This window comes from Fimicolochytrium jonesii (genome assembly GCF_025526975.1).
Source record: "Fimicolochytrium jonesii strain JEL569 chromosome Unknown EV422scaffold_43, whole genome shotgun sequence".
Classification (NCBI taxonomy): Eukaryota; Fungi; Chytridiomycota; class Chytridiomycetes; order Spizellomycetales; family Powellomycetaceae; genus Fimicolochytrium; species Fimicolochytrium jonesii.
In genome coordinates this window covers 17,134-30,879 of record NW_026515710.1, presented here as the reverse complement: position 1 = coordinate 30,879, position 13,746 = coordinate 17,134, and the positions used below count along the sequence as shown (strand labels likewise).

The window sequence follows — 13,746 nt, the reverse complement described above, 5'->3', positions numbered from 1 at the left end:
GTTTCGTCCCATAGGCAAAGTCGCGGATGAAAAAGTCCGTTCGATTAGTGCATCATTTGTATATACGTTGCAACCTGTAGTTACCACGCTGTTGGAAATGGAAATGATACCCAGATTCTGTCCTGTGCATACTCGTGATTTTGGGTGGATGGTGTTCCCGTTACTACATGTGTCAGGTGGTAGAGGAAGGGGTGCGCTACAAGCCAGAATTGACGCGGGGGGGTTTTGCAACAGAATCAGAAGCCACCCCAACCCGCACTCCGTCGGCCAACCTCAATCTGCGCACTCCAGCGAGACCCCCCACGCATTCAGATTTCCGTAGCGCAACCACCTTACTGTAAGCGACCAACGAGGACGTCTGACAAGCTGGCACCCTCTTCGACCCGCATATTGTACCTGCCTTCCTCCGCGCGAGGGCATGGGGTTTCTCGGAAGGCAACCACAACCGCTCCGGCTGCTTATATCCCTGGCTGCTCCCGGCAGTCATTCCCCACCGCTTCTGCTATGGGTTATGAGCAGAGTTCTGTGGGAACCGTTCGTTTCGTACCCCGGCGTTGGATCCCGCTGATTCAATGCCCTGAAGGCCCTTCGTACAGTACCTGGCTTCCCTGCCCTGTTGCGAACTGCTCGTTTCCTTTTTTTTTCAAGTCGGTTCCAAACTTCCATCCGCGCACGCGATTGGCCAGCCAAATTGCCGCGTGACACAAAGTGTGGGGTAGATCTAAATGGAGTGTGGGGTAGATCAGATTGGCGCCATGACTCACAACGGCTCGGGGGCGGCTGATGCAATCACGCTGAGGCCCAAAAACGGGTTGCAATTTCGTGCCCTTCAAACGGTGGCCCAGATGTGGGCACCACCCCCCCCCCCCCCCATGGGGGACTGTGGCAGACGGCGGACCACTTACTTGTGTATGCGGCTCCAAGTGCGAAGAGGCCGATTGCGGAAGGGTTCGCTGCTGCACTGTTACGCCGAGAGAGCAAAGAGGATACCATAACAGAACCGACGGCAGCAGCAGATTCGGGTTGAAACTGAGCGTGGGGGTTGACGAGGGTGGGATCCTCGGACCCGATGCCGGAAAACCGGGGGGGGCGCGGGGCGGGGCTTCAAACGAAAAAAAAAATGAACGAAAGAAGAAGAACGTGCCGCCAACCCCCCCTCATGCACCCCCGCCGCGCAAAGATCATGGGTGGGATCTTGGAAACAAAAGCGCACGTCATGCGGGGGGTTCCTCACCGGCAACAATGGCCCGAAGAAAGCTGATGAAATTTAAAAAGTGCCTGTAATTACCCCACAACTTACCCCACAAACGCGCGGCTGACCCCCGGCGCGACCCCACTTTGCGCTATTTTTGCCCGGCGCTTTTTCAACCCGGCTCCCGTAATCCAGGACCTCCCCTCGGAGACAGCGGGAACTGCGCCCGCCATTTCGGGCCTCACTGACGATATGTCCCAGCCGGTCTGCTGATAAGCTGATTGGCCCCCATTATAGCGTTATGGTGCATGGAAGGTTGGATATTGTGAGGAAGGTCAAGTGGTTATGCGCCCGCTGATGGGCCGTGTGTTTTGGGAGGGGGCGAAGGTGGCCTCTCCCCGACCGGGCCGTATCACCTATGGAAATGAAGCTCGTCTATCCCTCCCTAGAGCCCTCGGCGATATATCAAGGTCAAGACTATATATGACAAAGCGGGCACTATCAGCGCCTCGCTCCTCCCGTCCATACCATCTTGCAACATATTCAACCACAGCTCTCTCATCCACTGGCATATCACTCTGTTCTTCTGCTCAATTCCTTGACCGTCGATATCGATTCCCTTCAAGCATCCTTACCTGCATTCATAATCGCTGGTGTTGTCCCGCAATCGCATCCTAACCCACGTCAACCAACCTTCGCCTGCAAGCAGCTGCCGTAACAGCTTTACGCCGCTTGATTCCTCTCGCGCTCTCTTCCATCGCCGCTCGATCTCATCGTCGCCGTGTCCTCTCCTGCCCACATCGCACCAACCTGCCATCCACCGTCCTTAACCAAATCATGACGACAGTCACCCCGTTCCCAACCTTAGCTCCTCACAAGCTCGCCTCCGCCCTCCCAGCCCTCTCCTGCTCCCCGGCGCCTACCCCAAAACAATCCGCCACCCACCCTTCATCACCCACCCTCCCCCGCAACCTCACCCCTCCTCTCACCCTCGACACCCTGATCACCCAACTCCACAAAGAACTCGAACACGGCGGCCTTTCCTCCTCCCAAGTCTCCGTCGAGCGCGTCCGCAACCTGATGGAGACTTACTCCTCCTCCGCCGCCGAATACCTCCCGTTCGCGCACTTTGATTACTCGAAGCCGTATACGCGCAATTTGGTGGATGATGGGAATGGTTTTTTCAATCTGATCGTGCTGTGTTGGACGCCCGGGAGGGGCAGTCCCATTCATGATGTATGTGTTTGTCGTTGGGCTATTCCCCCGATTCGTTGATGTGACTCCAACCCACGTTCTCTGTTCTCTGTTCTCTCTTCTTCCTCGTCCCAGCACCCCAACTCGCACTGCATCATGAAAGTCCTCGAAGGCTCGCTCACCGAGACCCAGTACGATTTCCCCAAACCTCACCACAGCGACGACGACTCCCGCGTCGATAGCGGGAACGAGGACGGCGAGAACGAAGCAGACGACGGGTTGCGGTTGAAGAAGACGACGAGACTCGAGAAGAATAGCGTGGCTTATATCAGTGGTAAGCGTCTTTCATCATCCATTTCTTACCTTGGAAAGTAGCTGATTTTTTTTGCCCATTGTTTGATGTGATAGACAAGATAGGCCTGCACCGCGTCGCCAACTCCTCAACAACCCGTCCCGCCATCTCGCTGCATCTGTACACCCCACCCATCGAGATCTGCAAGACGTACTGTGAGCGGACGGGGGCGTCGCGCGCGTCGGGGAAGTGTGTGTTCTTTCGGGATTTCTCGAAAAGAAATGGTGTGGCGGCGGCGGTGGGTGGGGACGAGGGGGTTTGCTGTGTTGAGCAGGCTGGCGGGGTTGCGGCGGCCGGTGGGGTTGCTCCGTAAGACACCCTTTTGACTTTTTTGTTCTGCTTTGCCTGGAGACGTTCTTCTTCTTGTGCGATTGTGCAATATACCCGTTGATCTTGTCCCCCACAATAATGAATATATGGACTTGCTTTTCCTGAGGAGGAGGGTTTCCAGAGATACTCTATTATGTTTCTTACCCAAGCGGACGAAGAAGAGGTGTCCAGGCTTTTGAGGCTTCAGCCTTGTGGCCTCTCGTAGATGTAATTACAAATCGACTGCTGCTGACGTAAGCATCACTTCCGCGCATTCGTGAGAGGCCTTCCGTTTCCCATCACTGCTTGTTACGAGACATTAGCTTACAGTCTGGACATTTAATGTAGGGAGGCAGAGAAAGGGAAGGTTGTGGGCCTCGAGTTCGAAGATTGGGAAATAAATGGACGTTGATTCGTTGTCCAGATGACCGAGTCGGAGGTTTTTCCTGCATGCCGTTGCTGCCCAAATCTATCCCAAAGTATGCGCTGGCAATGCCTTCTGCCGTCTGCAGTCCAGGTGCATTGTGCTGCTCCCACCATCCAAAATGCCAGTGTGCTTGGATTCAGATTTTGGCATTAATAAGTACATCCCATCCTCAACAAAAAACCGTCCAATTATAGTTTGCCATGTGAGAGCTCCGAACCCATCAACTTCCTCCTCATAGGCGGTTCTACCTCGACGGTTCGGAGTACAAGCGACGCCCCTGCCTCTTTCACCTTTTTCACCTCTTTCACCTCCTTCCCCTGTTTCCCAAGCCCCGCCTCCTCATCCCCATCGGTCCCATTCGGTACGCGGATCCCATTCGGCATCCCCTTCTGAGCCGCCTTCTCGCGCGGAAGCGTCGGCAGACCCGACCCGGACGTCGTCGCATGTATCGCCTCGAAATGGATCAGAGGGTACGGGTCATTCTCGTCGGTTGAGACGGGCAGCTTCTCGAGCTCCCGGACGAGTCGTCGTCCCTCTTTGTTGAGATGGTAGGGAAAGAGGTACATGTACCCCTTCGATTTGAAGAAGCGGCCTATCAGGGGCAGCCGGGTGAGGCGGGCCCATTGGAGGAGCTGCCATTCGAAGAGCAGGCTGTGGCCCAGCACGACGAACCTACGTCGGAGTGAGATGTTAGCTGAGGCAAATGGGGAATATACATCGCTTCGTGTGGGCAACGCATACATGACGACCATCCATGCAATCATGAATCCAGCCAGTGCGCTTCTTTGAGGGTCGGTCAGTGCTTCGGTAGAGAACATTATTCCCGCGAAACACATTCCATTCCATGCTTCGACCACAAGGCCGTAGATTCTTTGAACGTGGAGACAAGATGTTTCATCAGATTCAATGCCAGGAAGAGGACGAATATCTGTTGCCCGTTGGCCCACGGTAAGGCAATACTCACCTGTTGGTGTGCGGAAATCGGTACGGGGTGAATATCCGCACCAGCAATCGATCCACATTCAATATCAACAAGACAACCGCTGTGATGAGCAACGGGTAGTCCGTCAACATCACAGGACACAGTAGCAGGACGAGGTTGTAGATGCACCGGTACGCCTCGAACCACCTATCATCATTGGAGAGAATGTAGCGTCAGTAATGGGAAACAGCCCTGGTTTGCATGTCAACACGATACTCGACGTACCAGCATTCGTTCCGATGCAGTTCGAACAACACACCCATCCGGTGTACCACCGTCGCCTTGTCCGACTGTCTACGATTGTACGCGCACAAAACACACAGCACAACAGGGATCCCTGCAGCATACAAGACGCATCCCCATACCGCTTTCTTCCTAATCTGCTCGTACGCATCCGTATAGCACGTCACCTCCGGATGGTTCAGCACATAGGACCGATCAACGTCCGTCGCACACTCGAACACTCCCACAAACTGCTCTGCTAAAGGGATATGCCCAATAACCAGCAATGCAAGTGATCCGTTGGAAGTGACTTCCGCCGCCCGTCGTAACGCCTCGCCCAGCGGTTTGCTCTTTTTCACGAGCGCACGCCAGAGAGCCCATCCGAGACACATCGCAGCCAGCACGGATGCTATGATCATCGGTAGGAACAGAACGACGGAGATCCATCCGTCGTAGTCTGTCCCGAGGGCGCAGGAAACGCCCACGTTTTCAAAGTTGATGTTAAACGATCCGAAGCCTATGCGCAAGTTGTCGAATAAGGCGTCCCATTTCAATGGTATTTTGAAGATGACTACTCCTAGCACCTATGTTCACTCGTCAGCATTTGCACTGCCACTAAGCTTGCAACGAGACGCTCACCTGCACAAACATCAGTAGCAAATTGCTTGACGTGTAGTTCAGTGCTGCGAAAATGAGGTGTGAGACAATATAATTTTGCCTCGGATACGAGTTCAGCAACTCCCATGTCATCTTACGCATGATCGCCAGATAGATCCCGAGCACACACAACGCTACCAGGCATAGCGTCACAATAGCAGCCGGTCGTGCTTTATCCGACGCCGAACACGCAATACACTCCTCGCCAACAAGATGAAGGCCGGGAAGACATTCGCTGCACCGCGACCCGGTGAAACCCTCTTTACAAGCTCCGTCCTGAAAAATACATCTTCCATGTGAGACTGTTCAGTACCGAACTAGGGGCAGAACCAGGGGCTTACCGGCTGTTGTGGACAGGCGCCGGGAGTGAAGCATGGCAAGAAGACCATGGCCCTGCCAAATTGCGCTTGTTAATGATCGGAACTGCACCCATGGACACATTTCGCACTTACTTAATGGCCTGATGATATCCATACTGCGGATATGGTTGCTGCCCACCACCCGGACATATTGCACCATCTGATTATTCACGTCAGTACGGAGCAAGCCAGATTACGCTCTCTCGTCAAACTCACCTGGACAAACCAGACACAACGTTCTATTCGTGGCATCCAAGTACGTTCCAGGTGAACAGTCCTGCTCTATCTCAAACTGCAATGTATTCAAAGACGCCGGCGCTCCAAACGCTTGCAGTTGCAGTGTTGTACGTCCGGCGGTCTGCGGCGGCACAGAACACTCGATTTGAGTGCCATTGATCACCGTCGTCCGCGGCGACACAGTGTTTCCAAACACACATTGCGTCGTGTCGAGATTCTGCAGGAACCCCGCTCCAGTGATCTGAACGACTAGAGAGCTGGTCGTGAGTGCAGCTGTGGGATGCACAGATTCCAGAGTGACATTGTGGCAGGATGACGTTTCGATTTGCGGGATGTTAGGTACCGGGCAGAAGAAGTTGTTGCCTGCCAAGAGAAATCGTCCATGTGGTAGGGCTGAAAGACCGCTCGGTACGTATCCCGAGAGCAAGTTGTTCTCAACATTGAACTCTTCCAGATGGGCGAGACGAACAAGTGTCTGAGGGAGCGCTCTGTGAGGCCGTTAGATTTCTGCCGTTTTGTTCAAAGTCGGATAGGCACCTGACGTACCCGGTCAGTCGGTTGTTTGACATCGTCAGGAGATTGAGATTCGGGGCTCCCCCAACCGACTCGGCAATGGGACCCTCGATTTTTGCATTGTCTATTCGGATTTGTGTGATGTACCATGCCGTCCAGAAGCTGGCATTGATAATGCCTTTCCGAAATCAGGTTGTAAGTGATACCAGTCCGCACTCTTTTTCACAAGCGGATAGGAACCAGACCACTTACCTGTAAGCTCATTGTTTGAAAAGTCGGCGTAATCGAGGTATCGTGGTAGCGGACTAGCCGGCAGCCCTACTCCAGTGCAGTTCAAACCCATATTGCTCATTTCCATTCGTCTGACTCTCCCAGAGTCGCAGATTAGTCCTGATCAAGTCATCTAGATAAGTCGCCACATGATGGGTCACTAGCTCTTGGGTGCGACGTACCTTTCCATGCATCGGGCGTGCCAGCTGTGGACTCAAAGTCAATATTCAGTTCGTGCAGCGACTGGGATAGCGTAACAGCTTACCGAAATCGCACGGGGTCACAGTTGAAGAACGATCCCAGTTTGCATCCCACTTCGGCCCCTGGCAGGCGTCGTAGGTTTGGTACAACTGCACCGAACAGGATCAGAATCGAGTTACCACATGAAAGGCAATACACAGATTCATACCACAACCAAGTCGTCGTTCTTGCATAGTCCGCCCGTGTATCCTCTATCGCAAACGCAACGTCCATTAACGCAGCTTCCCCGCCCATAGCAATCGAAAGGGCACCTCAGTGTCGCTTTCACCGACGCATCAGGTTCATTCCCGTTGATGTAGTAGAATCCGGCGATCCCATCGCGATTAACGGTCCCATCGCTGTTGAAGTAGAATCGCGCTTTGCTGTCGTGGACTGTCACAGACACCGACTCGGTCCCGCTAAAGACCAGCGCCTCTTTTGCTTTTGTCGCTGTGTCTCCAGAGTAGACGGTAGCGAAGTCGCAGCATCCCTCGGTTTCCACCTCAAAGAAGTCGAAGTGGATGCTCGTCACTGGGGCTCCCGAAGGATCTACTGGCTCTATCAGCACAGAGCACGAAGACAGTGAGGCATACTCCCCCGCCTCGTCATGACTGCTCGCAAAAGGGATGTCTTTAAGTCAGTTTGCATGCAAGACCTGGAAATCGCAAGACGATGCGTAACCTACGTCCAGAGATATCCGTACGGCGCTGTCAGTTTAACCACCGCAGTATTCGGCGACCGGTTCATGCACGTTCCTGATATCCATTGCGGAAATGATGCAAGTACTAACAAGCTGAGCAGATGCGTGAAGTCCCGCATGGTGTGTTGCTGTCCACGGAGGCGTTAAGTTTCGCCTACGCTTCGCAAAATGCTCAAAACGACCTTCACCAAGCAAGCGAAATTGTGGTGCGACAGGCACTTCCGCTCAACCCTTTGAGGGATCAAAAATTGTGATGGGACAAGCAGTTCCGGTTAACCCTTTATAGAAAGTGAAATCTATTCTGACTCTCCGACTCAGGGTCAATGAGGCATTCGGGGCTTCGGGACGCAAGGCGGCGCATCGTGCATCCGGCGGACCCGTCGGAGTCTTCCAGAAGCCCTGACACATAAAACGCCTAAAGCACATTGACGGCAGGACAACCCTTAATAGGAAGTGAAATCTATTCTGACTCTCCAATTCAAGGTCAATGAGGCATTCCGGGCTTCGGGACGCAAGGCGGCGCATGGTGCATCCGGCGGATTCGTCGAAGTCTTCCAGAAGCCCTGACATACGGTAAAACGCCTAAACACATTGACGGCAGGACAATGGGAAATTGACAGCGCGTGAAGACATCCAAGGCTCGGTTGTGGAGAGACCTGAGAGACGTCTCCCGCCCTAATTTTACCATCTTCTGCAACTTTTCCAACCTTCGTAAGCTGCATCTGCATCAGCCACATAAAGCTTTCAACTCCGCATAGGCGTAGCCTTGCCAAAGAAACGTTTATGCTCGCTGGAAACATGAAGGTAACTAACCCAACCGCAATTCGGACTCGTAACAGCCTTTGGGGTCTCCAGAGTTCGAAATCCCATAACAGATCGAGGAAACCCCGCCCGAAGACGGTGGTCTTCACGAGAACCATACGCAAGAGGAAGAACACCCGGAAGCCGATGACGAAGTTGAACAGGATGAAGAGCGGGAGGCGCATGTGAAGGTGGAGAAAGAAGTTAAGGTATATGGTTCTGTAGACTGGTATAGTTCGCAGAGCACATTTTCGTTACCGATCTTCTGGTAGACGAAGCGACGGCCACGACGGGAGGATAGTGGCGATGAGGAGTATGTCGAGAGGAAGCAGGAGATGAAGGCAAGGAGTACTTTGGTCCTTTCGAGCAGGGTCCAATCCCCTAACCCTCAATCCCTCATAGAAACACAAATCAATGAAGAAAGCGATGAAGAGAGAGATGGACGCCGACCTCGCCGACCCCAAGCGCGATAAACGAGCCTACAATAAATGGACGGCCGAGGAAGAAAGGAAACTTCTCCGCGCTATTCTCAGTATGGGTACTCAACAATGGATAAAGGTCGCTGAACAGGTCCCTGGCCGTGACCCCAGCAAATGTCGCACTCATTTTCAGGGCATTGTGCAAAGCAGAGAGAGAACGTCAGGGAGGGTGAAGGAGGAATGAGGATTAGCCTGGAAGGAGCTTACGTTGAATTCAGCGATCGTGCCCAAATGAACCTCAGCGATCGCCACAAGTATCATGAAGAAAAGCGAGCCTGGCGAGAAGGCGTACAGAAACGTGCAAAAGGAACGAACAGGAGCATTTCTTTTTTTGGGGAAACGAAAACGGGAGCGAATACCTGGCGGAGGAAGCGTTCGCAGTAGCGCAATATGCCTATAATGGCTACACGTAGGCTTTTCTACTATATAGGCCCACTTTTGTAGTTCTTAGCCTAACATGAGGTACTGAAATGAATTGGTAAGATGAGCCTTCAAGCGTTGATAGTGGCCGCCCGAAAAATTCGACAGCGAGACCATCACGTGACCTGCTGTCATTCGGTGGAATTCCAGACATCCCGCAAAAACATAGTCGAGCCGGAAACATTAGTGCTGATGATGGAATTTGGAAATGTTTTCTATACACATATGTGACAATAGCAGTGCCCGAAATCGTCCGCAGGCAGATCCCCCTCATACACAAGCCTAACGGAGCTAAGCCAGTGAGTAACCCGAAACAAAAATCACTCGCGAGAAGGGGCATTCGATTCGCGAGTAAGGCAGAGGTAAACTATTTATTTGCCTCTCCGAGATATGCTAGATATGGGTCGTCTGAACGGCTTCTTCCATGCAGCACCGGCGAGTCGAACAAGGGAATGGGCTTGTCAAATGAACGGAAATATATTTTCTTTAAGCCTTTGTCTCCTCCTGGTCGAAGGACTCAACAAGCTCAGGGACGTCGTCATCGCCAGCGGCGTCCTTAACGGCACCGTGGGAGTGGGCGTGGGCGGCTTGGTAGCTCTCGGCGAGCTTACGCAGACTGTTGAGCGAGTCGGGGCCTAATTGGTTCAGGATACCGGGAACGAGCTCGGTGAGCTCCTTGTTCTCGCCGGCGCCGTAGATGACGAAGGTGTTGGCAGCGATGGAAGCGTGGACTACCAAGAGTGGGAAAATGTGAGCGAAGGCATCCATGATGCTCAAGTGGAAAGAAAGACTTACCCTTGGGGGCAGCAAAGTGAATGACAGATCCGTCGGTCTTGAACATGTTGACCTCCTCAATACCGCTGATGGGCTGAACGTTCAACTTCTTCAACTGAGATTGCAGCTTCTTGTCGTCGGTGCCAGAGGTCTTTTGGACCTTCTTGACCTTCCGCCTTGGGGTGCCCTTTCCTCCGATACGGACGGAAGCTTGGAGCTTGGCAAGCTTTTCTGCGTTCATATTTGTGGGTATGTGTGGGAGAAGGTCGGAACTGTCTAGAAAGATGGCAACGTCGGTTATTCCTATCCCTCAGTTTCCAGGTTTCTTTCCCCTTCATATCCGCTGGTAATCGTTCGATATCCTGCCTGATACTAGGCGAGTTTTGTTTCGCCCATTCCCCAGCTTCACTCTTCCACTTCGCCGTGCGCATGTCCTCCTCCTAGACTTGTCGATAACAGATCGTCTTCCACTCGCGAAGCTCCCGCATGTGAAGATCAGGAACAATAGCGCTCTCCGAAACCACAGACCGTAGGATCTCGACGCTCCTTGTGATCTTGAGTCCCTGCTCACTCCTCGCTCGACCCGTATATATGACCAGGAACCCATGCTCGCTCTCTTTATTCCCTCCTGCAGCGTTGGCTAGAAACCTAACGTCCGCTGATTCGAGTCGCTCGCTTGATCTCCCGCTCAATCACTCCACATTGAAGCGCAACCCCCGGCGTCTATGATCAAGGCTCACTCTCAATGTCAATCGAAAAGCGAATTACTCACCTGCACCAAAAAGGATGCGCACACACGAGAAAAGGGTTGGGTTGCGAAGGGGGAGATTGCTTGTGGTTTGTTCGTCGCCTCTCTTCTTCAGGCCGCTCCCCGAAGCCCTGTCACAATTGCTCACGGCAGGATGAGGTAAGCGAAAAAAATCGTCATGGACGGTCGATATGCCCACAATCCTGATAGAGCAAAATCACGTGATTTATAATAAATGCGATCCGTACGGCTGCCACCTGGCATAGCTTCTTTGAGTCCAAATGTCCAGAGAAGTAATCCAAAGAATTCATGCAGCTCAGCGCAAACGTTCATCGTATTCTGAGAGGAGTCAATCCGAGATTGGGATTAAATAGCTTCATTGCCAAAATAAATGATAAGGGTAAAGGGGAATACGCCGAGCTCTAGCGCAGTGTCCAGGCTCGATATGAGAAAGTCTGTCTAAAAACTAATCAAAGGAAATGTACAAGAATCCGACGTGGAGAGAGTCACGAGGGGAGGGGATAGAGAACCGTCTACATAACGATTCTTGGCTCAAGAATGTTGGCACCAACGCTCTTGTGGGGGAGGACGCAGCCTCCATTTACGAACACTTCGTCAGCAACGTGGACGTCCTCTCCCAGAACGGTGATGTTCTCGAGACGACCCCATCGGCCGACCGACGATGCCCATCCGATAATCGAATCGTGAACGCATGCGTTGTCTCTCACGGAAGAACCGTCCATGATGACGGCGTTGGAGATGCGCACACCGTCACCGATGACAGTGTTGGGGCCAAGAACAACGTTGGGACCGATCTTGCAGTTCTTTCCGATCTTGGCGGAAGGGTGGGCCATGACGTGACCGACGATATCCTCAGCCTTCTTCAGTGCGTCCGGTTGGTGGTGGTGGAGGGACTCCAGGTATAGTGCGGTACCGGACAGGAAGTCCTTGGGTTGACCGACGTCAGCCCAGAATCCTGCCAATGGCATAGCGTGGAGCTGACCAGCCTTGGCCATGAAGGGGAAGACGTCCTTCTCGATGGAGGTTGGCTTGGGCTCGATGCGGTCGAGCATCTTGGGGTTGAAGATGTAGATACCGGCGTTGATCTGGTTGCCGACGAATTCCTTTGGCTTCTCGACGAAACGGTCGATGGCGCATGATCCCTCCTTCTGCACGATGACACCGTACTTTGTAGGGTCCTCCACCGGGGTGGTCATGAGAGTTCCTTCACAACCGTGCTCCTTGTGGAAGTTGAGGAGCTCTTCGAAGGGGAACTCGCAAATGACATCGGAGTTGAGAACGAAGAATGGGGAGTCGTCCTTGGCGAGGATGTCGCGGGCAAGGGCAAGGGGACCGGCCGTGCCGAGCGGTTCCGATTCGATCGAGAAGTGAATCTTGACCTTGTACAGCTCCTCGACCTCGTGCATGGCGTCCACCATAGTCTTGGGCTGGTAGTTGACGGCCAGGACAATCTCCTTAACTCCAACCTATTGAATAAGAGGAAGAATCATTCGTTAGTAAAGTTTAAGCTTCAGAAAGGTTCGTGGGAAAACGGTATGCGAACTGGGAATGCCATCTCGAACATCCGGCTGCCGAGCTGGCACGTGGCCTCCCGCCGCCTGGGAACTACCACAATTCACCGTCACCATGAGAGCACCGCATACATACCTTGGCAAGAGCCTCGATTTGGTGCATGATCATTGGCCTGTTCGCAAAGTCAACGAGAGGCTTGGGCTTGGAGAAGGTCAAAGGGCGGAGACGGGTACCGAAGCCACCGACGAGAATGAGAGCCTTCATGTTTGTTGTTGGGGGTATGAACGAGAAGAGGAGTGGTTGTTGTTTGGTTTGGGAGCTGTTGTGAGGCAGAGGTCAAAGAACAAATGGGGAGGGGGCAACCTCGCTAGGTGTTTTTATACGAAAACCCTCCGCAGTCGGTTCTTCAGAGGAGGAGCGCAACGCGCTTGTGAGCGGCCGCTGTTGCGTATGCATGTGCTGCCCATACGGCTTGCCCCAAGCCGCTGCTTCGGATCCAGTAATTGCGCGTCCTTTGACGGCTCGCCTCAACGCGGCCGATACCCAAACTTGGAACATCAAGAAACGTTTTCTGACGATGAAACCCCAAAAAAGGTGGCGGTCCAAGCCTCTCCTTCTAAATGCGGCAATCCCGCACCCCTGTTAAGGGCTCCGTACCTGCGTCATATTAGTAGTGTTAACAGGACAATATCATTTCCCGAGATTCTGGATGTGATTCGGGATACGGCGCCGAAGATCAAGGGCAGCACCGAAGACTCGGCACAATTGGGTCGACTGTGAACAACTGCGATAAAAATATATGCGAGCTGCGCCAAAGCGCGGCGTAACATTCACGGTGGTCGTCGAGATCGGTTGTCGGAGTTCAAATTCAAGTTATCGTGGCACGAGCAGCATTGCATACATGGTATGCCATATGCGGCAAGCTTATCCATGGTCGTGCTTCGTGTGCGGTTTCCTGTGGTTCTGAGATCTTGCTTTTACGTTGATAGCGGGTCACCCACACGGGAGCGCACCCTACTGGGGAACGCACTTTCAACGCAGCACACTTGGGTAAGTCGGAGAGCGGCGTACGATCTGCACAATGGCTGTCTTAAGGCTATATACGCGCTTGCGTGGCTCATTCTGACATCATGTTTCGCGTTACGAGAATCGATGGCTTTTGGAAAAGTTGGGTCCGGAGGATGCAGGATGCAGGAGAACAGAAAATCGGTCGGGACGATTCTCGCACACAGGAGTAGGACAGAATCCGACAGATATGGCTGCGTGCAGCAGGAGTGAGAAGAACGTTCACATGCATCGATCTCGAAATATGAAGAGCAGATAAGATAAAAGCAGAG

The 13,746-nt window shown here is 53.0% G+C and overlaps 6 protein-coding genes across 6 annotated transcripts; 2 read left to right on the top strand and 4 right to left on the bottom strand.

Annotated features, from left to right (window-relative positions):
- Positions 1-97: 97 nt before the first annotated feature.
- Positions 98-1,300, bottom strand: EV422DRAFT_335785 (uncharacterized protein). The gene is made up of 3 exons (XM_053066400.1): positions 906-1,300; positions 600-721; positions 98-499 (listed from the first exon to the last, which is right to left on the bottom strand). Exons 1-3 carry the CDS (start codon positions 991-993, stop codon positions 197-199), a joined length of 513 nt encoding a protein of 170 aa, XP_052920884.1. The 5' UTR covers positions 994-1,300; the 3' UTR covers positions 98-196.
- A 729-nt stretch (positions 1,301-2,029) lies between these two features.
- On the top strand, positions 2,030-3,051 carry EV422DRAFT_501833 (RmlC-like cupin domain-containing protein; the record flags this gene model as incomplete). Its single annotated transcript, XM_053068225.1, has 3 exons — positions 2,030-2,428; positions 2,522-2,720; positions 2,795-3,051. 3 exons carry the CDS (start codon positions 2,030-2,032, stop codon positions 3,049-3,051), a joined length of 855 nt encoding a protein of 284 aa, XP_052920883.1.
- Positions 3,052-3,528: 477 nt separating this feature from the next.
- On the bottom strand, positions 3,529-8,040 carry EV422DRAFT_547609 (uncharacterized protein). The gene is made up of 15 exons (XM_053071607.1): positions 7,640-8,040; positions 7,124-7,565; positions 6,980-7,064; positions 6,897-6,920; positions 6,697-6,834; positions 6,478-6,622; positions 5,911-6,419; positions 5,788-5,854; positions 5,677-5,728; positions 5,434-5,611; positions 5,318-5,361; positions 4,682-5,262; positions 4,439-4,603; positions 4,216-4,344; positions 3,529-4,146 (listed from the first exon to the last, which is right to left on the bottom strand). The coding sequence occupies exons 1-15, from the start codon at positions 7,771-7,773 to the stop codon at positions 3,663-3,665; spliced, it is 3,177 nt and encodes a 1,058-aa protein (XP_052920882.1). The 5' UTR covers positions 7,774-8,040; the 3' UTR covers positions 3,529-3,662.
- Positions 8,041-8,357: 317 nt separating this feature from the next.
- Positions 8,358-9,396, top strand: EV422DRAFT_335620 (uncharacterized protein). Its single transcript, XM_053066398.1, has 4 exons — positions 8,358-8,458; positions 8,530-8,664; positions 8,728-8,796; positions 8,858-9,396. Exons 1-4 carry the CDS (start codon positions 8,438-8,440, stop codon positions 9,116-9,118), a joined length of 486 nt encoding a protein of 161 aa, XP_052920881.1. The 5' UTR covers positions 8,358-8,437; the 3' UTR covers positions 9,119-9,396.
- Positions 9,397-9,840: 444 nt separating this feature from the next.
- Positions 9,841-10,369, bottom strand: EV422DRAFT_501850 (transcription factor BTF3; the record flags this gene model as incomplete). Its single annotated transcript, XM_053068227.1, has 2 exons — positions 9,841-10,085; positions 10,150-10,369. 2 exons carry the CDS (start codon positions 10,367-10,369, stop codon positions 9,841-9,843), a joined length of 465 nt encoding a protein of 154 aa, XP_052920880.1.
- A 1,040-nt stretch (positions 10,370-11,409) lies between these two features.
- Positions 11,410-12,673, bottom strand: EV422DRAFT_572256 (nucleotide-diphospho-sugar transferase; the record flags this gene model as incomplete). The annotated part of the gene is made up of 2 exons (XM_053073093.1): positions 11,410-12,363; positions 12,545-12,673. 2 exons carry the CDS (start codon positions 12,671-12,673, stop codon positions 11,410-11,412), a joined length of 1,083 nt encoding a protein of 360 aa, XP_052920879.1.
- Between the last annotated feature and the right edge of the window lie 1,073 nt (positions 12,674-13,746).